This window comes from Ischnura elegans, chromosome 10 (genome assembly GCF_921293095.1).
Source record: "Ischnura elegans chromosome 10, ioIscEleg1.1, whole genome shotgun sequence".
Classification (NCBI taxonomy): Eukaryota; Metazoa; Arthropoda; class Insecta; order Odonata; family Coenagrionidae; genus Ischnura; species Ischnura elegans.
In genome coordinates, this window is record NC_060255.1 from 36,408,930 (window position 1) to 36,434,799 (window position 25,870).

The following is a 25,870-nucleotide window of genomic DNA, read 5'->3' on the forward strand; positions in this document are numbered from 1 at the left end:
CGTTAATTATTTAGTAAAGTCAGCTGAGAAACTCCACTTCCATGCTAAGAGTTCGTTTCTTAGCACAAAATACGTATCCCAAACGTGCCATTTAAAGTTTTATCTCATGTCTTGAAACTGCAGATAAGCTTTGTGGGTTTCGAGTATTCTTTTGGTGATGTGAGGTAGAATGTCACTGGATCTGATGATCAAAAGACCTACAGAATCATTGAGTGAAAAATTTGTGAATGGAATAGTAACGTATCAACTTGTTTAGAAAATGAATAGAGAATTAAGATTTTGGTGAGATATTGAACATACTTACACTATCTAAGCGTTAGGATTGGATTAGCAAGTTACGTTTTTCAAAATTTTAAGTTATTATAAGTTAAGTTCAAATATAGCCTGTAGTACCAAGCAAAGAGGAATATAATTATTTTTCCGATAAACGCCACCCACACGGTAGCATCAAGACTACGAGGAGAGTGTTTGGCCTACGAAGCAGCACCGTTAAAACTCTATTTCTCCAGCAAATTCTTGGTCAATTGCTTTTCCTAAAAAAATTGTGCATCACTATCATTATACATTTCCAAATTATCCCTTTCAGATTAATACAATACTTAGTTAGTACATGTCTCTCAATTGTAAATTAGTATTGAATGATAAAAAATATTTTCATGTCATATGTTGTGGTTTTATTGTAGTAATCATAAGAGAAACATGGGTGCAGAATGAATATGTTCACAGCTTGTATATAAATAGGCATAAAATGTTTCTATGTTTATTATTATTAAAGTTAACACATTGATAGGTGCAATTTTCTTCAAATGGTGCTCTTGAATGTAATAGGTCCCATCGTTTAGAGCATTGGGTATTCTTACAAGCAGTCTAGTGATGGCAACGGGTGACTTTCCACCTATTCTCTGCTTGCCAAATGTTTCGAGTGGCAAAAAATAGATCCAAAATCCATAGATTCAAGCGTGATGGAGTGGAATATTTTCATATTCAAATAAACACTTTCAATTTTCCACGATGACAAAAATTTAATACGGCCTAGGTTTCAAAATTACACAACATCATTCGTAGGTACAAATGCACTACACCATTTTTACCTTAAAGATGATGTAGTAATGTTAAAACTGCGATCGTAATAAATTTTATAATCGGAAAATGCTAGCAATTATTCCGATAAAAAAGAAACTGCCAGCTAGACCCGTTAGGTACGTTTGATACATCACTTACCACATCGAGCATTAGAGCTATTCTAAATTTCTTGATTATTGTTTTTTCTGAGGCTCGATTCAAGTTTTTCGTTAAATACCAGGGCCTATAATTCTTAATTGCCGTGATACTTACTAAATATGGAACAGTTTAGTTATGATGATATCTACTTCAGATAAAACGGGAGCATCTGGGCGCTTGAATCAGGAGATGAAGTGAAGACTTGATGTTTTTTTTCCTCTTTCGTATCTTTTTGGGGAGAAAAGTATGGAAGAAAGGGAAGATGGATGGAATGCCGTGAAAAGAGGGAAATATTGGGCGAGGCGGGAATCGCCATAGCGGGTCTCTTACACTCCAAGGGGCCCCTGAGGATAGGGCAAGGGCCTTAGGGCGGGAATGAGGGCCGAAAAGGAGCTGAAAGGCATTGGAAGGTAGCTGCGAGATGGCAGGGTTTAGGACCGTGATGATCTCGGACGCAAGAAACCACGGAATAAATCCCAAAAGAGGGGGACGGCCTGGCCCCGATCCAGGGATATCTCTTCCAAACCTCTTCTCTATAACCCCTTTCCAACCAGGGTGACCACCCTGTCGGGATCGGTGAGAAAAACTCGGCAAGGAGGAGAGTATGGGAACTTCCATTTCGGAGTTTCGGAGGAATAAAGGCAGGGTTTGAAGCATAGTCTTCATATGGTAGCATAATTAAAGTAACGATTTTCACCAGTGCCCTTTATTCCAGCCTTTATATCAACTCACCAACCTGTCTGTTTGTTTGTCTGTTTGTCTGGTACAAATCTTGTAACTCAAATTTGACTCACTTCCTGTGAAGCAAAAACGCTGAAATTTTGCACACTTCTTCATTTCCGATGACAATACATGAAAATATAACTTTTTCTCTCCAACCCCCCTTTAACCACCCCCCAGTCAACCTATAGCCCCCCAAAACATATTTTTGATCTAAGAAGTTCCAAATGGTCGATTTTCGTGTTTTTTTTTGCTTTGTGTCATCTATAAACGTTGCTCATCCCCTGTAATCTAAATATAAAGGCTGGTTTAAAAAAAAAAAAATTTTATAAGAGCTTATTTTTTCTCGTCGTTTTATAACGAGTCTTTACGCTGTTTAAGAGCCACGAAAATTTTTTCATCAAAAGAGTCACTATATGATGCCCAACAAAATCTTTATTAAATTCTAGGGACTTTGCGTCTTAATTTGGGTTTCAAGTTTCCTGCATTAAATTATATTTACGTTAAACTAAATATATTTGGTCCATTATTCGGAAACAATTGGGTAAGCATTTCGAGTCTGAACCTTAAAATTATTTATTTGTTCGCTCAATAAGTGCATATGCTCGTATTAGTATTTCATTTATTTTAAAATGTTCTCTTTTGATGAATCCATTGGTATTATAATAATAGGGGTACCTTTAATTCTTTATATTAGTTATATTCGTTGATTTTATTTCATTAATTTCCTTGCATAATTTTCAGCACAGTTAGCCTAAAAAAACGAAGTAATCGGTTTCACCTCAGTTGTTTTTTTAAATTCTATAGTCTAATAGTTTTGAAATAATTCCAAAAAATTTCAGTTAATGTAGTAATTGACATTTCGGCAGTACCAATCCAAATATGTCTGCCTACAATCGATGTGTTAAGATGCTTTATGAGGTATTTTGAGTTATTTTCTATATCTTGACCTGAATTTTTAATGCCAATATGTGTTTTGGATTGAAGGTTTTTATGAATCAATGCATTATGCCATAAGATATTGTGCAGAAATTAGGTATAAAAATCTACACTTAAAGTCACTAATCAACATTCATGACTCATGAGATATTTCGGAGTAACTTTGAATTTTAGTCAAGTATAGGAGTATAATACAAATGCATAGGGAATTAACTGGTAAATATGGAAACGCAGTCCAGTATACTCGGAAAAATTGGGAATTTTACTTTATGCAGCCGAATCGCCGCTCCCTGCTTCTTACCCTGCTTACTTTCCCCCTAAACCCTGAAGGGAAGTTCCCTTATATACCCTTTTCCCCCTTTTTTCCTTCCATCCCACGATAAAACCTCCGAAGATCCTCTTTTTCTGGCTCTATCCTCCCTTGCTTTTTGGTCCCTATATATATTGGTCTTTTCCTACCCTCGGGGGTCAACTCAATTCTGTATTCCTATTTTCCGAACCCCTCCCACGCTTTTCCTACCGTCCCATCTTTCGGAGCGCATGGCATTCTTCGCTATTTTTTTTATTTTGATGACTCAATAACTGAAAGTCTCTCCTTTATCAGGAGATGTTATTATCCGCAGGGGGCTTAATATTAGGCGTCGGGAATATGGCAGCCGGACAAGCTATCGTTTTGGAGTACGCATGGAGTGCCCCTTTGGCATGGCTGAACAGTTGAAAGGGCCAAATTGAGGGTATCCGGAATATGAAGGAGAATTTTCACTTTTCAGGTTATTTTCAAGCTCTTTCCATTCTTCACGTGATATGGAGCATTTTTTTCATAGGTATCCGATAATCATGAATGGTGACTTGGTTGAAGAGGAGAAAATAAATTCTCAACATATAAATCCTTTATTATAATCAGTGGCGTTTTAAGTTGTTATTCTACTCCTTTGAAGTTTAAAGCTCATTTTTTTGTGACTAAGTTTAGATTGGCTGCCTATAATTCGTGTACTATCTCAGCGATAAGGCGCTAGCTAACTAGTTAATAGCCTTTGAGTAGCACTTTAGTCTTGACGCCTTTATTTAAAAGCCACGTGCATTGAAAATAAGCACATTGAGTTTTCCATCTGAAGTATTCCTGTAGCTACTATTATTATCTCGGTTATAACATAAATTTATGTACTTGAACAATGCGTGTGTTTATCAACAGATAATTTACGCAAAAACTGTTTCCCCACCTCCCTTCGTGTGGTATTGATCATTTCTCAAATTTTTATTGGAATTGGGTAAGGAAAACATTAGATTTGGAGCGTCAAAATGGCCGAGTATTTATGCAATAAGCTGTCAAGATGCTACATGCTAAATTTAATTCATTCGATGCAAGTTGTAACTGATTAGAGGTGACCATAGTATGCTGTTGTCTTGCAACTACATTCATCTTGGATGTTTCCGCGTAATGCAGGCAATGGTACTTATCTGATGCTATGATATTTTCTCTTTCCACTATAAAAATTAGGTTAAGTATTTTTAAATGGTCTGCAAAACGTTTTTTGCGTCATTAATTACACCCAGTTAGATTGTTTTGCTTTTAATTTTATCATACGATACAACATTTCAATCCTTTATTCTTGGGGTATGTTTATCATATGCTGAATCCAGATGCTGAGTTTTCATGAACTCTTGCGATGGAGATACTTACAAATGATTTTAAAGAGTATTTATGGACATGAAAATTAATTGGCCTGGAATAAATTCTTTCAGTGAGTAAAAGGTTTTTCAATGCAATGACTGGGAATTGCCGACCTAATCGCTGATCGAAGGATAAGGCTTTGTTCCTAGGGTTTTCCAATTGGATTACGAGTCTTTGGAAACACCCACGACTGGCTTTAGTTCTTTTTTTCTAAGGAGACCATCCACCCACGTATATCCAGCCATAAAATAAGAATATCTGCTACTGCTATTTTATTTCCCGAAGAAACATGTCTTCTACAATCCTTGTCTCCCGAAGACTCTTCATTACTTTGAGTACAGTGTCGTACTCATACATTCGAGGCGTATGGTTGTTACAAGTGGGAAAGAAATGAATTGAAACTTCCAGAAAAATTTTAGGCAGCTAAATGAAGGATCGTTAGCAGAATATTTTATTCAATCCCATTCAAAGGATTTCTTCTATTTATTAATTAATTATAATTTATAATAATAATGTTAAAAATATTTTTTATTTGCCATAACAATGTACAGCAACTTTTTTCAACATTATACAAAACCATTTAATATATAAACAATACTAAAAATAAAAAGCCACACATCATGCCCATTATACTCGAATCACATTATACCCTGCTAAAATCATCAAATTAGGACATTCAACCTTTCATATTTGAAGGAAAATAAATCATTCCTAATGTAGCGGACATCCTTTATTAGTTGATCAACAGAATGTAAGACCACAACATAGAGTAATATGTAACACATATATGGTTAATTTCAATGTTTAACAAGCAAACCAAAACAAAATAAATACACACAAAAACCTGTACAGAACTTGAACTTTCAGTAGAGACTAAAAAGAGTCTCCATTGAGTCTCGTAACATTCGAATTATTTTACAACCACAGCTTTTCGAAAAAATATTTATATAAATGCCACCTACCCCGTTATCTAATATGATATCAAAGTTTTTCAATAGTCCTGCTAAGCTATTAAAAACTTGTCAGCAGAATCACTATTTTTCATTTTTCCTCTCCTTCTTTTTACCGTCTTTAGCTTTGCCTACGCCATTTTTAACTTCACTCAATTTATTTAATTTTTTAGATTTAGTGGCTTATTGTTAAATATTTTTGGTACTGCAACGTGCAAATTTCTTTCACAATACTCGGTGATACACTTGTTAACTTTATATCTTACGTTATCTCTTAAGGCAGATTCTGGCTTTAATAATATTAATAATAAGAATAATAACATTAAACATAATAATAATAAAGTTTATAATAATAATAACTAATCATTATTAAGGTTAGGTATATTTTGTATTTCCATCCTTAAAATTGTAACCGTACCTTCGTAAGTGCTTTTTCTTGGAGATTATCACATGCGTATCCGTATGCCATTTTTTGTAAAATACATTTTTTCGGAGTCTGTTGATTAAAATTTTAATATGGTTCACTTTAAATTCATCTTCTAATACTTGTTAATACTCCATACTTGTCCCTGTAATCCTCTTCTCCCGTATTTTTTACACATTGAGAACTAAAATAGGCAAAAAATACAAAACTTTTAATTAATTTTTCGTATTTTTCTACAATATGGCTTTTGATATTTGAACTCTATGACTACGTCTTTTTATCATAGGTTTTAAATAGTTATTGTTACCATGTTCTTACAAATGATCACAATTATCTTCATATTTTTTGCTATAATCTCATCGTTGATATTTAAAATAATTCTTTTCTGCACTCTTCATTAATTGACTGGTATTCTAAAAAGCCATTTCAGCAAGGAAACATTCAGTTTTGTTGAAGCATAGTTATACATTTTTACCAGTTTACGTGGTTGCCTTCTAGGTTCATTACTCAGAAGAGTTTAAAAGAAACTTTTATCCGACCTCCTTTCTGCAGTTGCAGAGCAAGTTAAATTGCTTCCCACTCTGAACACACTTTTTCATTAGCTTAACTGTACGAAATGACCTCTTTTGATGACGTTTAAGAGTTTGATATTTTGAAAGTTGCAATACCTAAAATACTACTACTACTATGTATTATTACCTAGGTACTTATTTCTCCGAAGCGTTGTTAGGTGAATGGCAATAAATTTCTCCAAAATATTTATCTGCTGAGGTGACATTTATAATCAGACTACAATATTTTAGTATTTTTCAGAGTGAAAAATGTTTCAATGTAACATTTTTATGAATAAAACTAATTATTCAAGTCCATTAAGTAGGGTATAGACAAGGATAGTCATTTTGGGCAAAATTTTACTGATTTTGAAGTTAATATATTTTATAAAATGTTATTCGAAAACATTTACAGCCCTTCACTCTATTTTGATGGTTTCTCACAAACCTCATCTGCCGATAGAACGCTACTCTGCACACTAGATATTTTAGAGTAGAGGCATGGATTTTATTATTATTTATGGCATGGATTATATTTTATTCTCATTAATTGAATCAGCTATTTTAATTCACATCGATGCTTCTAGCCATTTTTCAAAGCAAATTTTCATTACAAAAAGTTTTTTTTAATTTTCTGTTATAAATAAAATTTTCCATGCCTTTACTCTGCGATTGGGGTCATTTTTAAAAACGATGCACATGCTTTCATAGAGACCCTTGGATATTTATCGAAGGACAACCTATTTGCTTATTTAATTATTGGGTAAATAAATTATCTTCCTGTAGCACTTATATTAATTTTTATGTCTAATCGAAAAATAAGAAAAAAATTTATGTTACATTGTTTTAAGTTTGCCTATATGAAATTATTCAGAGATAAATGCATGACTGTAACCCAGTGTGGAAAGCATTTGATCCAACAAAACTGATTTATTTCAACTCTGTAACATAAAAAATTCTGACGGTAGCATCAATTTCCTCTTTTCAAACGACGCGGTGTAATTTTCCATTCTTCTATACAACTGTTTTCTCTCTCGGCACTTTTCCTTATTTAATGACCTCACTAGGCTGGTGGCTCACAACCTTAAAGGGCTTAATGAAAGGGGTGCATCAACCGCGGAGGCAATTATCCATCTTTTCAAAACTATTTCTTTTTTTCTATTTATTCTTTCATTGTGAAGGCAAGTATGCTCTTCTTCCACCGATACTGGGACATTTTTATAAATATATTTTTCGTCTAAAATTATTTTTGAAACCATTTTATCGTGCGTTTTGCTCCAAAAATGTCTTCTCTCTTCCCTACGGAGATCCATATTTTTTATTAATGCAAGCATTCTTTATCGGCAATCAGCGAACCATCGCGGTCATTCGACCAAGCGACCCATTGTGATCGGTTAACGTCATCAAACTTACCATCCACGAGGAAAATGATCTTCATTTTTTCTTTTCTTCCTGCACACTCAATAATTCTGCTCCTAATGATAAAATATGAAAGAAGACACTGGGTTAAGGGGTGGGAAAGGCTGAGGTTGGGTCGAGCGAGGCAGAATGGAAAGATATAATAGAGACTTTTAGGGCTGTGGGTGCTTGAGGAGGGGGAGGTAGAATGCAGGAACTAAGGGATGAAAATTTCCTCTTCGAAAATAAAGGATAGATCTAGAGTCACAGGCTGCTGCACTCATCCACAGTTAATGTACGACTTCCGAGTCATTTGCCCCGTATCTGCCGGGTGAGGGTCAGGATAGCTCGGTGGAAGTAAAGGGTAGAGTATGAAAGGGTTGGGGATGTGGGGTGCAGTGATAAATCGTTTCTTAGAACCACGAAACTGAGGGGTAGTGATCAGGTCTGAATTGTGATCCTTATGAGCGACCGGTACTTGGATCCCACGGTCTCGCTGGTTGATTTTTCCTGAAATTGGGGAAGTTGGTAAATGTCTTCGGTCGAGTGGAAATTCTTAAGCAGGATATTCCAAGAAATTTCAGAAATGTTATTACCATGGAAATCCAAAATAGGCTCCTAAAGCTGTGCTATATCAACTAATTATTTAAAAATGCTCCTTAAATATATTAAGGTACGTACAATGCATCATATAAATTGTTTTCTAGAACCACGAAACTGAGGAATATTGCACAGGGTTGAAAAGCGACCTTATGAGCGACCGCTGCATGGAACTCATTGCCTCTCTGGTTGAGTTTTTCTAAATGTGGGGGATTTGGTTAAATCTGTCACTGGTGTGAAAATTTTTAAGGAGGATCTTCCGAGAAATTACGGAAAAGTCGCTAGCAAGGAAATCCCAAAATAAGCTCCTGTTACTGTTCCACATCCACTGCATTTTTATAAAATGCTACTTTAATATATTATTTTATGGAAAATACATTATAAAATCAAAATATTTACTCAGGCTCTCATGCGGATCATGATCTAAGCTTCTTAGTAATCATGAATAATAGGCTCTGTAAAGTGTCTACTGAGTAGTTTTGAGTTCAAGTAATCTAATCCAAGTTAATAGTTTTTAATTCACATTAAAGCGAATTAAGGAAGAATGAAATAACTCTTCTTCATTATCCGTAGTCATTTGCCGTCTCATACATTCGGCTTTCGTTAAAAATTGCTTAAGTTATTTACAGCGTCAAAATTTGGTATCGTAAGTCGCAAACAGGAAAAGAGCAAAGAAGTTGCAAGTGTGAAATAGAAAATAATGATAACGAGATTTTGGGAATTCTATTTTTAGGGATCTTTTTAAAGATGTTTGCCTATCTATGGGCAAAGTTTCGATAAAAGAATATTGCCTGAAAACATAAATGGATTGTTAATTGAAAACAGGTTAATAGTGTGTGAGGACTGTGTATCTCGGATTTTGCGTTGGAAGATTGTTATATCACTTTTATTCTTAGGTAAATAAAAATGCCGAGTCGGTAGGGTAGGAAGGTAGGAGTTAATATTTAATTGTTTTTCTGACTGGTTTTGTTCTTGTTGAGAAAATTTATAGCAAGACGTGGACGAACTCCGAGCAAGCTAAACAGGATAAAATAAACTAAATAAGGCAGAAGTTGATAGAGTCAGGTTTTCTTGATTATAGTCGTGTTATTTCAATCGTAAGAAGAGGTGTTTTATATTATCTTTCATACAGGTTTAATCGTTTATACCAAAAGCCTCTGTATTTTTCCTTTTGCCAACTACTTTCAATTGCCTTATTTCTTACCATTCTCACAACAAACATCAACTGAAAGCTTCTCTTGACGTTACCATGAAGCAAAAATGCTTCAACTATATGCTATAAGGAACTTTCTTGGATTTTTTACCGGTTAATATTCTCCATATCTCCATGCGTTTCGAGCAGCGACTTGCTATTCATCCTCTGGGGATCTTCTGAATTATTGATTGATTGATAGGGAAAACCTAGAGTTCTTTTGTTTATCTAATAATTTTTTTTAATTATGTCACACAAACATGTGATCGTTATCAGAACATTAATGACTAAGCTCTTACAACACGTATCTCAAAATGGCAACTTTTCAGGAGAGCAAAATATTGATTTTTTAATTGTATATAATTTTAATTTTAATTAAAAACCAAAAATAAATATAACAGAAATAAAAGCAAGCATTTGCAAACAAAGAGTTGTTTTATGCTTAATTTAATTTTTTATTAACAGTATTAGGAATATTAACTCAGACCGGTCAAATTTGAGGTACGAGTTGTTAGAACGTAGCTATCGATATTTCCTTTCTTGCATAAATACCTTAACTTTGATATATTAAAGGGCGAAGAACTGAGTGGGGAATAATAAATAAACCAATTGACCCCCTTTTCCCCTCGAAATATATTCCTCTCTCCAAAACAACCTCGGAAAATGGTTTACTGGCTTTGAATGAATCATCTAGTAATTATTGCTGTCAGTCTTAAAATTATTTGTATAATATGGTATTTCCTGGAGTATAGGTCATTTATACAAAAGTTAGCAGCCAACGTTTCGATTTATTTTCTTAAATCATCTTCAGGGCTATGTTAGAAAAAGTGTAAAAACCGTATTTTGATTTCATAAAGCATTCATGAGACAAAGAATTAATGCCATGACTTAATTGTGTAAATTTCATTTTTCTCTTGAAAGTGATATCACCGTATTTGCACGTCAGTGGTCACACAGAACTTGGAAAAAAAATTCTATTTGTTTTTCACAGTGGCTCAAAAGAGATAAAGAAAATGAGAAAAAACAATCACCATGCTCATATAGCCTTCAACAGCCTTCAAATATATATATAACAACATATAGCCTTCAAACATCACAGTATTTAAAAAATAGAATTTCACAACACAAATCAACAGTAAAAGGTGGTATAACTCTGTGTGCTCTTGCTAGCCATTGCATAAGCAATGGCCATAGTTTTGATTTTGAGAACGCCGAAATTTTAGATCATGAAGTTATATTGGAAAAAAGACTTTTCAAGGAAATGGTTTATACTTCAAAAACAAAAAATTGTTGTAATAAAAAAACAGACATCGATAACCTCAGCAAAATTTATTTTTATTTAATACATCAAAATTCATGGTAACCTAGGTTGTGGCAAATCCTTAGAAACAAAACATCAATAAATATGTTCAAAGTTTAGAGGTATGTCAAAATTTTTTGTATATTCCATTCTGTTCTTATATATATGTTTATATATACACATTTCTTTAAATTATATTGTATTAAAAAAAACCAATTGTTCCTTTTCTATGTATAAATATTGTGTATCGTCTTATTCTCCGTATTTTATATTGTTTCACACTTTTTCTAACATAGCCCTAAAGATGATTTAAGAAAATAAATCGAAACGTTGGCTGCTTACTTTTGTATAAATTACCTATACTCCAGGAAATACCATATTATATATTAAATAAGGTCAAGAAAAGGAAAAAAAATTATAATAAAAATTATTTGTGTGAACCAGCTGAGAATAAACTGAATTAAAAGCTCTTATTCTCTTCAAGGTTAATGCCTATTCCTATGATGTCCTATTAACTCGCACTAATCTTTACGTACTTTTCTTGCAGGTAAGCTACTTCATTTTGGCCCTGAGATCTCATGGATTCCTAATCGTATGCTGACTCCCAGCAATAGTAAGTCAATTTCGCTCTATCATTCCACCTGAAAGTAACGTATGAATATTGAACGCAACCCATTATTTACCCATTGCTGGTAGCTTAGCGCAAACTTTTGTTTTCCCCACTTTAAGAATTATTTGAACCTCTACCAAGGTTTTTTTTTACAGTTTGTCTACCTTTAAAGATGAGTTGATGCATTTGCATTTTGTTGATCAAATGTCATGCATCCTTTTAAAATACCGAACTGTATGATTTGCTGTTTTTTGCGATCCAAATGTATGTCAACCCACCGACCTGAATTTGTGGCTCGAGGCATGATGCAGTTATTATCCCCTTTGCTTACCTATTGGCTGTTTGAATTGATCGTTACATTCTTGATATGCTTGAATTTTATGGTTTTAAAATATGATGCATCGATTACGCTTCCAAGTGTAAGGCATCACATATAGGACAATCACCGTTAAGTTCTAAGGGCATAACTTTCAGCATCGTCATGATGAAAAAATACCGCTGTTGGTCGTGCATAAAATGTTTTCCTTCATTTTTGTAGGATATACCTACCCGTCTCGTTTTTGTGACGTCGTATTTCACGGCAGGGCTCGTAATGCAAAGACAAATGTGAAAGTAGGTTGTGATGCTAATTCGTAAAAAGAGTATCAATTCCACGAAAATAATTCAACTTTCATCTTTGAATACTGCATAGATTCTAAATAGCAACAGCAGAAATGTTTGCATAGCCACAAATCTTTTGGAGGATTTTGAAATTCTTTTTAAATTGAAAATCTGGGTTTCATATTGCCTTGCTGCTATTTTCACAATTTTGTTATCAGAAATTACCTATACGGTAAGAAATCTAGACGTTTTTTGCGAGTAGTTTCATTATTTTAGAAAGGGAACGAGTTTCTAAGCATAATTTTCTCACGTTGCTATGCATATTTTTTACGATTTCTGCAGTTCTAATCTATTGACTACTCTAAAAGTTTGGCGAATCTGACGACTTTATAAATCTGGGTTACGCAGGTATGTACAAAATCATTAATTCGTTCGGACTTTAAATATTTGTTAGGTTTATTATTCGATTCTTTACATGGAAATAGTGATTCTGAAACACATAAATTAATAAGTAGGTTCATTTTCTCAGCAATAGTTGCATTTTACTGAAAGAAATTTTTCTTTTTTATGCTCCACATCTTCAAAATTAATAGCACGTAATCTGCACACCATAATTTTACTCTCACAGCCTCAACATGCCAGAAGCCGACATTGGCATACGCGTCTTCACCACTCCACCTAAGCTATAATATGTTGTGCTGGTTACCTTCGATTAACTGTCAATTTTCAATTTCATGATTTAATTTCTATGAAAAAGCATAGGAGGTTTCACGCTGCTGATTGACTTTTTTCAACTCAATGTAGTAATTTTGAAACATGTTGGTTCAATGTTTCTGTATATTGCCCAGTATCGTGGGTTTGATTTTTTAAATATCAATTTCCTTTATTTACATTATCTACTTCAAAAATATTTTACTTTATTTCTTTGTTACCCTAAGATTAAAATGTAAAAAGACGTTAATGAGGGGATCGGGTTGGTCTGGTGGCTACAGTGTTTTCTTCTCATCCCTTGGGCTTGAGTTTCATTCCCGGCGTTAGTAGAGAATTATCCGACTGCCCGATCCCTACTTGAATGTTGTGCGGAGGATATTTCAAGCCCAACTCTCCGTCCGTCGGAAGGGACGTTAAGCCGTGGCCCCCTCGGCGCCTGACGTGAACAGCAGGCTAATGCCGACGCCGGGTTTTGTCACCATACCTTCTTCCCTTCCCTCATGGCGCAAATAACCTCTTGGTCACCTAGTTCAAAATACCATAGACTTTAACGAGTGTACGTCTCAGCATTTCTCAGCCGTTTGCGTTGTTTGTTTTTGGGAACTTAATGTATGTGAAGGATAACACTCCCAAAATTTACGAATGAAATCGATGAGTATATTTCACGAAGCTTCCCTCTGAGCCTCGATGTACATGGTATCATGCAGGTTTCAGCGAAAGTGGATATGGAGAGGTCGGATAGTAAGGCGTGTAGTGTATGCAATCGCGTGCGTGGAGGCCGACTCAGAGGGACGTGTAAAGGCAGATACAACTCTGCCGATCTCCCCACACCGCCTGCCTCGCACTCAGGTGGGATATGGCAAGGAATGCCGAAGAGGAAGTCGGTTGCCATATCGACCAGGCTTTTTGCCCGGCGTCGCCGTCGTCATCGTAGCAGGAGGGCACCCCGGCGACCTTTCCTGAACCCCCTTCTCGCCCCCCCCCCCTCCCTTCTCCTTTCCTGCAGCCACTTCCCGCCACGGGAAAAAGAGGCGAAGGAAGGATAACCTCCCACCCTGCTGTGTATCTTTTTCATCCTTCCCGGCCGCGGTTTTTACCGTTTCGCTTTTCTGTCAACCGACGGAAAAAATCTACCACTCTTTTCGACGCACGAGTAATAGTATGCAGTTTTTCCTGCTCTTCCACATCTGGCAGGCAAAGGTTTGTAAATTGGACGGTTACTATGTTCTTCTGCAAAGCCAGGAATAGTGAGTTGGCTTTTTGTAATATTTTATAGGATCAAGAAAGTGTATTGGAACTAGATACGTTGATGATGATAAATTGGAGAGCTGTATCAAGCCAATTTGAGGAATTTGCTCAGAGGATTGACAATGGACTTAATGCAGAATTTTTTTATAATTTTGAGAATAATTCTGCCTTTCTACTCAAATAGTCTGAGCATAAAGTCTGTTGCAGGTTTTTGACGGTATCTTCCATGCGCTCTGTGGAAGCAATATTCGACACGTGTTGGATTATGGACTTCGCTGCTCTGCATAGCAGATCTAGCAAACTTTTGTCACTTAAAAATCTTATTCCAGTTCAAGGGCTGTAACTGAAGATTTGGTCATTGAGAGTTTGTAAAAAAAAGAATGCTTAAAAAAAGGAAATATCACTTGATACAAGATTCATGAAGACAGCTGCGCTTATGCAATGTTAGGTCCGGTTGTCTCGCAATGATGATGGAACGATTTATTGATAAATGTGGTTCATACCAAGTTATTATCATGGATAGAATGCTCTAGAACCCTCAATTCAAAAGGCCTGATTCCAATTCTGGTATTCGTTTTGTAATTTAACTCCAATGCTATGTGGTAGATAGGTTCTGTTAGGAGGACGCCACTTAGCATCCTAGATTGTTTACTTTTTCTTTCTCTCCAACACTATTTAGTTAGCTAAGGTAGTTTAATGGCTGTAATTTTGTTTTTTCTCTTATTTTGACTCAAAATAAAGGTATATCTAAAATACTTATTCATTATATCGTAATGTGAAGTTAGCCAGTATGAATTGCAAGCATTAATATTTTTGCCAATTTGGTGTGTTAGATGGTGGGGGTCATTTTTAATGTAGGTTATCTGCAGTAGATGAATTCCTGTACCTTATGATTTTTGTGGTGCGGGTAACGCTAAAGTTATAATTTCAAGTCAGTATATAGAGGTTTCATGTGCCATTAATGAATTTTGAAAACAAAGCTGAGTGTTAATTAAGGTGAAAATAACTTTTTTATCGTTCTACGCGCTCCTAATTTAGAAAAGTAATTTTCATGGAATTTTTAATTTGGTCTCTTCTGCAATTGCATTAAAATATCGTTACCATGCTCAGAATTCCAAAATATAATTCACCTAAGTGGGACGAGAATGGATTTAAGCACTTATTATTACAACAGTTCAATGCCAACCGATGAGAGGTACCAAGGAAAGGTATAGGCCCATAACTCCTTGAGCAAAACCCAATCCCGGTAATGGAGATCTGTGCCTGATTTTGAATTCAACATTTGAAGGTACTGTTCTCTCTTCCTTACTTGCCCTTTCGATTTATTGTTTTTCCGTTTGATTGAATTTCTAGTCTCCTTGACTTCTATTGGCCCATCTCTCTCTGTTTTTGCCGATCACTGCAAATTTTGCGATCAATAGCGAGTCCCATTTGCAAAAAAAATCTCATGAATGCCTCCACATATCCTCTAATCCATGTTAATCCGTCCGTCTCATTCCAATAGCCTCTTGGTATTATTATAATGGAGGGGGGAGTGAAACTTGATTCTCTGTCTTCGTCTCATTTAATTTCGCATCTATAATGAGTGTGAGATAATCTCGGGTCGTTATCCAAAGCTGACCCCGTTCACAACATATTTGATTTGTTTTCAATTTTTCGTTTCCATTTCGATGTTTAGAATTACGAATAGTTCCATTGGAAAAGTATGAAAGATGGGTTTAATGTGATTTAATTTCTTGTCCTTTACTCAGTACATGATATTTCAACACCATTAATAAGCTGAGATGAATAATTTTATGATGGTGTACGCTTAAATTTTTATGCTTGATGTCCACCCGGAAGGCAGGAATTACATACTGTAATATGATTTTCAAATTTTACATTTATCCGAGGTTACGCACTGAAAAAAACATTATAAACCATATAAAGCAGTGCAAGAATTCTGACAGAATAACTTATATCATAGTTGTAATATAAATGGTATTGTAAACTTAGTGATTAGCAAAAAACCTCTTTCTTCAATGATGATAACACGTTGTTGATGAATGAGAGCTAATGGGTGATTTTAATTCATTCTTTCAAATGTTTTAAAGATTAATCCAGCTATAAGTATGATGTAACGTAATTCATAATTATATTGAATACGTTAATAATGATGCCCATAATTGTTAGAAAAATAATTCAAAGTAAACATTACCATGGATGCTGGTATTTTTAATGATGATTTCAATCTATTCAGTGTCGCATACTTCGATTTCACGGAATCGGTCCAAAAATAAAAATAAAATGAAAGGAAACTGGTGAAAGTAAAAAAATTGCTCTGAGACGGAGTCTCAAGATAAATCTCCAAATCGAAGTTGAAATCGAAACGTCCCAAGAGTGCGTCGAGGGAAGGAAAGGCAATCTTCAAATCCCACTCCACGATCTTTCCCTCGCTCCAACCACTCCGCGCATTTCTCCTTTTTTCGTCTCGCTCTTTTGCGATCTCCGTATCCTTCATCTTCATCCGCCTTTCCTCTGCCGTCTCAAAATCCACCAACACGGATCACCTTTGAAGACATAATTCCGGTAGGATTTTCCGTTTTTCAATTTTGAAATTCAACTTTCCGCAAATTTATGCATTAAAAAATGGGTGCAACAGTAAAATTACTGAGACCAAAAGACTATTTAAGCCTAAACAAAATATAATAAGTAAATGAAGGCATAAATTTTCTACCACAGTTGGAGTAGGAATTTTAACTTTTCCTATTTATGGCAAAAGTGTAGTCTTTTTGGGTTAAAGAATGGGATAAGAAAAAATAACTGCGCACACTTACAATTAGCTAAAAATAAATGCTTCTATGCACCTGTAGATTAATGGAATTTTCTTGATATTGATTGTAATATCTAATAGCACGATGGAAGATCATTTTGAATTCTGTCTTGATCTTAACGTGTTTTTTCGTATGTTTTAGGGATTAGTTCATCCGCTCTATAATTACTCAAAATATATATATTGACCTTATTGGAAATGGATCATGTTTAATGTTTTCTTTAATTTACCAATTTTATTTCCAATGTTTTACAATTATATTTTTTTTAATCTATCTATACATATAAAAGATTATGACTGTTTGTATGTCCACTAGGTGTTTCCATACGGTCATTTCCACGGATTGCGACCAAAGTTAGTACACAGTTGCATTACATTCTCCTTAACCCCCCAGTTATACTTTCAGTTGCGTCCGATGTTTCCTTTGCGTCATTTTCCCATTACCGTTTGTTATGTCACGTCAAACAATTTCCGGTGTTTAACATCCAGTCGGGTGTACACCTCTTGACACGCACCAAGAGAAAACATGAAAATCTTGCTATGTGATCATGAAATCCAAGTATCAAATGTTCCTCTTCTCAGGTTACTATCCTTCCCAAGCAACGCCGGTTGGTCTGTTAGTCGATAATAATTTAAGAATTGAATCTTCAATAGGTTCAAAACATATATTAATTTTTAAAAAAGTACAGAAATATCCATCAATAGTTAATGTTTTTCGTCTCCTTCCGTCTTCCATTGCAGCCTCAAAATCCACCTTCGGAGAGAAATATACCTTTGACGGTATAGGTTGGGAGAGATAAAGAAAAGACTTAGCAATCCTTCAAGCGAGGTTTCAGAATGTGAGCAGACGGATACACAGCTTCGTTGCCATTCTTTGCTTTCCCACCCAACACACCGCTAGCATACCCTTACCCTCTGCTATCACCGCGGCGGGATTTCCCGAGCTACCCTGTAGCGTGCTGCAAAATAAAGAATGTTAATAAAAGCCGTAGCCGTGCTAAGTGTTTTCGAAGGGGAAGTCGTGATTTTTCATCCTGGAGAAATGCATAATGTGGCCGCCTCAGTTAACCGCAACGACCAGGAGCAAGCTGTATCCGTGGTTACAGCGGAGCACTCGGAATAAGAATGTAGTACCAATAACATTTGCTTTGTGGTTTCAACATTCAATATTTTGACGTGCAACTTGAATTCAATGCTTTTAAAGTACAATATCGTAATTTGAAATACCATCTTAGTCCTATCCTTCTTCCCACGGTTCTGCCGAATAAGGCGGAGGGTATTCTCATAAAATGAAGCAACTAGGAAAAAAATGCAAAGCTATTTTATTACATATCCATAAGCAGTTTTTTTAAGTTATTGAGGTTAAAACGGTTAATGTAAACGAAATATTTTTACGTTTACTGAAATATAATACGTCAATGTAATAAGTCATAGCAAAGTTAATAATGTACTACATGAGGGCCAATATATCGGATCACCGCACTTTTCGCTCGAGTGGCAAAAGCCGATATATCGGCCCGCCGCACTAAAAGGGTAAATAAATTGTTCACTTTGAGGGATGAGTATTGTAATAGTTTTTTATGTAAATGGGCTAAGATCCAAATACGGCGTATGCCTGAGATAAAAGTGTATGCCACGTCAAAGCTGTAGATTTATAACATTTTCTTAGTATTCCAACCCTCAATATCTTCATTGCCGGTTTATTAGGTTGGTAATTATATAATGTGTTGATATTTTACTCTTTATTGGTGTACAATTTTTGTTTTTGGTTCATCAGCCTTTATGAAGCTTTAATAATTAATGATGAAAAATCGAGGTGTGAAATACAGACTTCTAGTTGTATACATACCAATTTACTACCTAACTGGTATAAAATTTTATAACATTCAAATTTGTAAAGTAGGCATCAATTACAAGTAACTCTGCTCATATTACTATAGCAAAATAACTCAAATGTAAGCTTTCGGTATCCTTTTTCCCAGTCTTTGGGTAGTCATGTCAAATTACTATTGAGTGGCTCATTTTAATTCGTATCACATTTATAAGATACATATTCATGGCAGGGAAGTGGTATTTTCACTTCATTTCGGAGCCAACAGTGCACAGGCTATTGATTATTTACCCACTATTCCACGCACTTTCCCGTAATGCATGGAGTGATATTGCCGGATGTAAATATTCTCCATAGAGGAGTCCTGTTCCATCCACACGAGTATTATCGATTGACCAAAATTACAAAATATTAACCGCCACTTAACCCGCTGTTTTTCTAAACTTTTTTTCAGTGTTTAATTGTTGTTCTTGGTTTTTCAGCTCTAGTAGAGGTTTAAAAATAAAGTGACGGGTTGAGCAAGCAATATTTTAATCCCATGGGAAAACTTCAAGAACTTCATATTGGTAATTAAAAACAAAATTATTTAATACGCAGTGGTCGGTGCCTTGTTCTTTTAAAACTTCGAAATCTGGCAGAACTCATCTCCTTTAATGCGTGTGCCTTCAACAGGAGAAAACGAGACGTCATCTTGTTGCTTCCCTTCAATCTCGCGATTATTTTTAATGGACCAGGGTTCCTTAGAGCAGACTTGGCTGGTAGCATGATGCATTGAAGTGCTGGGAACACCCGACAATGGGCATTTTGAGGACACAATTTGACCCGCTGTTGGTCGAGGCTCGTGTTCGGCCGCAACCAAGCTGTCCACGTCCCGAAAGGAGCGAAGGGAAAGACAAACTGGGGTTGACCAGCGATGAATTGTTAAACGGTCACCACACGAGCTGGCTCTTAAATAACCGTTCTCCAGCGCAATGTGAGGGCGCAGGTGGGAGCACGGCGTGTAGTAATGAAAAGTTTTGTTCGTATGCTTTACCTGTGACTCATTTTATGCGATTTGGGAATGAAGTGAAATCGGGGTGAGCTTTTTTCGGAGAATTTTTGTGGGACGAAAAACAGGTTCTTTCATTGGTCGAATTCTGGACCTATCCCACATAAACTCTGTTCGATATGCTTAAATGTGCCTATAATGCCTGCGACTACATCAATGATCAAGTTTCTATGTAGTATTTGGACTCGATAATGAGATGAAATTTCACTACGTCAGGTCTATGAATGGATTTACTTGAGGATGTGGTACCAAGGCACCTTTAAATAATGGGCTCTATTTAAATCCTCCAAAGAAATTTTAACTTTTTTAGTTGCTAAGTTCTTTCAATAAGTGATTTAATGCTAAATTTCTATTCGATAAATGTTTCATTCTGCATACTTTAACGTAACACCTCTCGTATCGTGGCATTTTCATTGTTTATATTGTGCCTGGAAAACAAAAGATAAAAGGAATAACGATGTTACATAATTCATCTGGTTCTCAGTTTTTATTACCGATAATCTTTAACCTTCGCTTCATTGATTTCAAAAGGTTTTAAGCATTTTTTAGCATAATCTGAGTTAATTTTAACTGACCTTTATAATCTATCATAAATGTGATTTTTTTGTTCCTTTTCAATAATTCCCTAGTGCTTCACTGAATACTGGCCTTACTAGGGAATATATCTTTTTTGTTTGCAGTATTCAGTGGGAAAACTATTTGCTCTAGCTTCATTCATTTAGCGCCTGGTTTATATTAAATTCATATCGATAATGCACGTATAGAGCAGTCAATAATGGGGTGATTAGTGGTGAGATTGAAGAATAATTAAACCTGAATTCTGTTGCTTTACGATAGGTAACACTATAATAATACAACTAAATTTATTGTCCTAGGATAATATCCTCTGGAACATATGAAGTATACATTGGACAGCAGTTATAGAAAAAAACCAAAATCAACAAAATGAAACAAAACTTGTCTATAAAGAATTATCTAAAGAATATGTAAAGTGTATTTTTAGTCCAGCTCACATTACAGTAAAGCTGCTCCATTGGAGAATGCACATAGGTGGATATAGGGGCAAGGGGGCACGTGCCCCCCCCCCCCCCAAGATCCTAAAAAATATGTAAGATTTTTAATACAGTCCCATTATAATTGCGTTCGTTTTGTATTACGAGGTAACCTTGTGCCCCCGCAGGACAAAATCTTGGATACGCCCCCCCCCCCCCCATAAATAAATCCTGGATCTGCCCCTGACTGAATGCACGTTACATAACCATCATCAATTGATATATACAATTACTGGTGAAGAAATAATAAAATTCGTACACGAAATAATACGAAGCTCATAATTATTGAGAGATTGTTCACGGAAATAAAACATGGTAATATTTATTTCCATAAACACAATAAGCATGTAATGCACAAATATCAAATTTTCGAAATAATGCAAAGAACACTTAAAGTGAATCTTGTAAAAATAGTAAAATCTTGTTGCAAAAAAGTCATTGTTTGATTCAAAGCAATAATTACACGCTTAACTACACTAGTATCTACTTTTCAAAAGTGGTGACGTTTTCTATTCATTGGCGCAAATGTACTTTTGAGGTCACACATCCAATGCGTATCTCTTGCTTTTAAATACCTTACCTCAAACAAACATTCAGCTGGACCTTACCAATTGGCTGGTTTTGTCCAACAGTCCCCATGCCTTTAAATCCGTAAGCAAATCTTTCGCGTCACATAAAGAATCCCGCGAAGACTCGATAAAAATCACCATGGAAACAATGGCGGGGACTATAAATATTCGTCGTCGCTGCGCTCAGCGTAACATATTCTCTCCACAAATGCACGCGTGTCTGTCTTTATTAGAGAGATAGGATTTTGGGGGAAAAATTCGTCCACGAATCGCAGAGGTCATAAATTTTGGCAGCAAAGAAATAAAGGGCTATATATTGTCCCCGAAAAGGGCGTTGGCGTCCAAGTCCAGGCTGTTCCTTCCTCTACCGATAGAAGCGCCTTCAAACAGGGAATGGGAAGGGTGGTGACTGCTTTTTCCGGATCTTTCTCGCAGATTTAAAAGAAACGTTCTGCTAACATGTACCCAGCGCAACGCAGCTTGAAAGTAAGCACGCACTCGCAAGATATTGAGTACCTAAGAACTCGGAATAAAATTTTGTGCGATGAGAGTATTACTTCCGCATATAAGATATGTAACTGAGATATCCTTTCCATATTGATTCCCAACATTTTTAACGCAATAATTTTACCACCAATAGACCAGCACATTAAATGCTCTTTCCCCGTGACCATCTAATAGTCCTTAATTTTGTATTTTAGTTATCTTTATTTATATCCGATGTTTAAAAATATTAAAGGCAAAACCTCAACTTTATATAACTTTTAAATTATTTTTGTACAGCGTTAGTTTTGTCCAAATATATTTTGGTACATACTTACCCTTCGTGCTTAGTATTTATGAGGAATTTCACACAATAGTAAGACTTCAAACACATATAGTCGTACTTTTAGGTTGTTGTCCACCCTGGACATGAAAACTTAATTTCCCGTACGTTGGCTGAGTAAACTATGGATAATAGGTCAAAAACGGCAAATTCTGATCGAATTCCTACCGGTAAATAGTTATAACGCATGCTTCTTGTACGTAAATCCATTGAGTATTATGATAAATCATTTTTGGCTTTCTAAAGTATTTAAATGATTTATACTGGATACCTAAATTGCAATATTTCTCTAGTAGGTTGTTATATTTTGTTTCCAACCCTCTTAATTCATATAGGCTGTTTACAGTAGCGAAGCCTGTAATTTTTTTCCGGCGGGGGGTTCAAAATCAGGAGGACAAATTTTTTAAAAACACTGTTCTAAGTAATGGGTTTTAATCTAATTTTAACACTTTTTATAATCGAAAAAACTTCATTTATTAGAGAAATATTGTGTAAATTCGTGATTTTTCATTATTTTGTTCACATTTATGAAGGAAAGTAATTGCATTTTCATATTTCGGGGATTTGATAATTAATTCTTAGGTTTTTTTGTCCCAGCAAAACGCGTCGTGATGAAATAAATTTAATGAAAATATTTCCATTGAATTTATGCCTTATAAAGCCTTATTCCATTGAATTGCAACGTATTATTTAGCGAATACTTAAAACTTCCACCAACACATTCGACATATCATTCAAGACACCAATTTGATTGATTAAATACATTTCCAAAAATGAGTCACTTTATTTACTTAATTTTTTAAATTGCCTTTAATCTGTTTTATTTTTATCTGGTTTCAAATTTAATAAAATATTACCTTTATATTCTCTTCCATCGAGAAAAAGTAAACTCTCCTTTTATCTGCTCCACCAAAGTATCTGAAAATGGCGGCGTAACAGTGTTTATGGCTATGTAACAGTGCGTACAAGAACTCTTTAATTTTTATCTTCCTTGATACAGGTTTAAAATTCAATACAGATTTTTCTTCTGTTGTAATTCCAAAGAAAAAGCAGTTCCCTCTCCAATAAATTTTAATCTGTTCCACCAAGGTATCCATCAACGGTGATGTAACAGTGTTGACGATTAAGTAGCAGTCTGAACAAGCACCCTTTAATTTGTTTCTACCTTGATTCAGGTTTCAAATTTAATAAATTTTTTTTTCTGTCGCTCTTCCATCTAAAAAAGTTATATCCTTTCCATTTACTTTTTATCCGTCCCACTAAGGTATCAGACAACAAAGACGTAACAGTGTTGATGACTACGTAGAAGTGCACACAAGTCTTTAATCTTTATCTGTCTTGATTCAGTTTTCAAATTCAACACAAATTTCTGGTGCTATTTTAAAGATAAAGCAATACTAACTTCATTTACTTATTATCTGCTCCAGCAAGGTACCAGAAAACGGTCACGTAACGATGTTGATGACTATGTGGCAGTGTGTATGAGCGCGTGTTTAAAGGAGAAGTTCTCTCACCCTGCCGGTGGTGTATTAGCGAGAGGAATAGTGAAAACAGCAAACAGTGCGAGAGAAACTGCTTGCCCTTTCGGCGTCGCGCCGTGTCAATAGTTTCCCTGCAGCGCGAGCTCCTTGTTTGCTCTTGAGTCTGCACGAGTTTATCCAGAGATACTTCAGCCCCCCTTAAGTCCCGAAAAACACGTTGCGGTATTTGAATAAATTTTAATTCCACGCCATAGCGCTCCCTCGCTACCTGCTCCTCTAATTAAATATAAGGATAAGTTGATTTGACATTTCTTTTTTTTTTTAGCTGTTATGCCGTTATCTTCATTAGCGAAATGGCGCTGCGAGCGTAGGGTTTGTTTGAAATCGTAAGTTATGGAGACGATCATATTATCCCTTTTTTAATTTGAACAAGTTCTGTCAATAATTATTTTGAATCAAAGTAAACAAATGCATGATATTCAATTATTCTTTATACTGAATAAGTTACCTTTATGCACTGATATTTTTATACTGTGGGTAGAACAAGACAACTTATAATAATTTTTTCAATACAAAATTAGAAAACGTGTGAGACAAGGAAAAGTCTCTCCTATTATTTTCAATACTTGCACCCAGAACGCCGTGAATCAACTTCACGACACTACGGAGGTTTGGATAAAAATTATTGAACAGAAGACACTGTACTTTTGAATTAATTTATTCAATACATTTTTGATTTTAGGTGACCTTTTTTAATGAGCTAACTGAGCTAAATATTCATTGGGGAAAAGAGTGATGGGCATTTAATTTGCTATATTTTTTTGAGCCGTCACAAATCTCTTTGGAGGCTGATAAGTCTATTCTATTCATCCCGAGTTTTTAGTTTTGCCTTTTGTAAACGAGGTAAGATAGATAGGAAAGATAATTTTGTGATTTATGGCTCTCCGTTAATTATTGATGCAATTGCTTTAGTTTCCTTGTGTAATGCGTATTAATGGTGAGAATAACGTACCGCCTATGGTGATTCGGAAATTACAAAGGCTAAAATTCCCGTACTCTTGGTTTGAGACCCTAGGAGGGATTAAGAATAACCACGCTTTTTCACCCCTGCAAACATCCTTTACCTGGATATTTTAGCGTTTTTTCCTATTTCAAGGAGGTCGTGATGATAGAATACAATGAATCGTTTCTTGATGCAGCCAAGATGTACCGTTGATTATCTTCTATCTTGATATTTCTTTAAACCGTCAAACCAGTAAGCAACTCATTTTTGAACTTGAAACGTCTCTTGGTATATTCTCCTTTCGTAGTTTTGAAATTAATCACTATCAAGAGTGGAAACTACGGAATGCGATGGGAATTCAAAGCCCTTGTTAGTAGAAACATTCTGTACTTACTCTGTGGAAAATGTTTGATCCGTTGTTTCCCGGAATTGTATTTTAAATTCTGAATTAGTTACATTGGATGTTTTGGTTGTTTTCATTCTGTACTTTTGTAGAAACAGTACGTAAATTGGAAGTTGAATGCCCATTAATGAGGGAATTTTTAATGCTCGATAGTAATTAATCTCTGCCAATAATTACTGCACCATTGAACTTATGAATTGTAATTATGACTTTTTTTGCTACCATGCACCGTTAGTATCGCAGCATTGTCATAGGAAAGAGATCAATGTATCCGTTTTCCCAAACACGTTTTTTTTTTACGTTCTGTTGTGGCACTACCTTGGTGTTTTTGTTTGGGGTATGCCGGATATTATCGATATTTGGTGTGAGAATATGAAATATGACGCCTACTTTTTGCTCTTATCAGTAACATCACCCTAAAATCAAGGAAATTGAAGACTTATTTTCCTTCAAAAGATTTTTCATTTTTCTTCGAGAATTCCCAGCTCAACCATATCGTCGGTTTTATACTCACCAGAACATTCAAAATATTCATTTGACTTAGGTACTCGTGATTTTTCAGAGTGAGTACAAGGATGGACGTAGAAGAAATAGTAAAATATTTAATAATTTGTGGTCAGAAAACAAATTTTCAAAGCAATGCTACGACATTCCTTGTTCCTTTTGGACATACAGTAAGTCAAGGTAATAAGCAATGTTTACTACAATT

General features: G+C 35.3%; 1 protein-coding gene across 7 annotated transcripts in view; it reads left to right on the forward strand.

Moving 5' to 3' along the window:
• The window catches only part of LOC124166847 (lachesin-like), a 791,588-nt gene that overhangs the window by 450,815 nt on the left and 314,903 nt on the right, over positions 1-25,870 (forward strand). For 3 of the 7 annotated variants that reach the window (XM_046544547.1, XM_046544549.1, XM_046544548.1), the window contains exon 3: positions 11,515-11,580. The exons of the other annotated variants lie outside the window; for them this stretch is intronic. In XM_046544547.1, the coding sequence (XP_046400503.1) occupies positions 11,515-11,580 (66 nt within the window). The remainder of the gene's footprint in view (positions 1-11,514; positions 11,581-25,870) is intronic. 7 annotated transcript variants of the gene reach the window in all.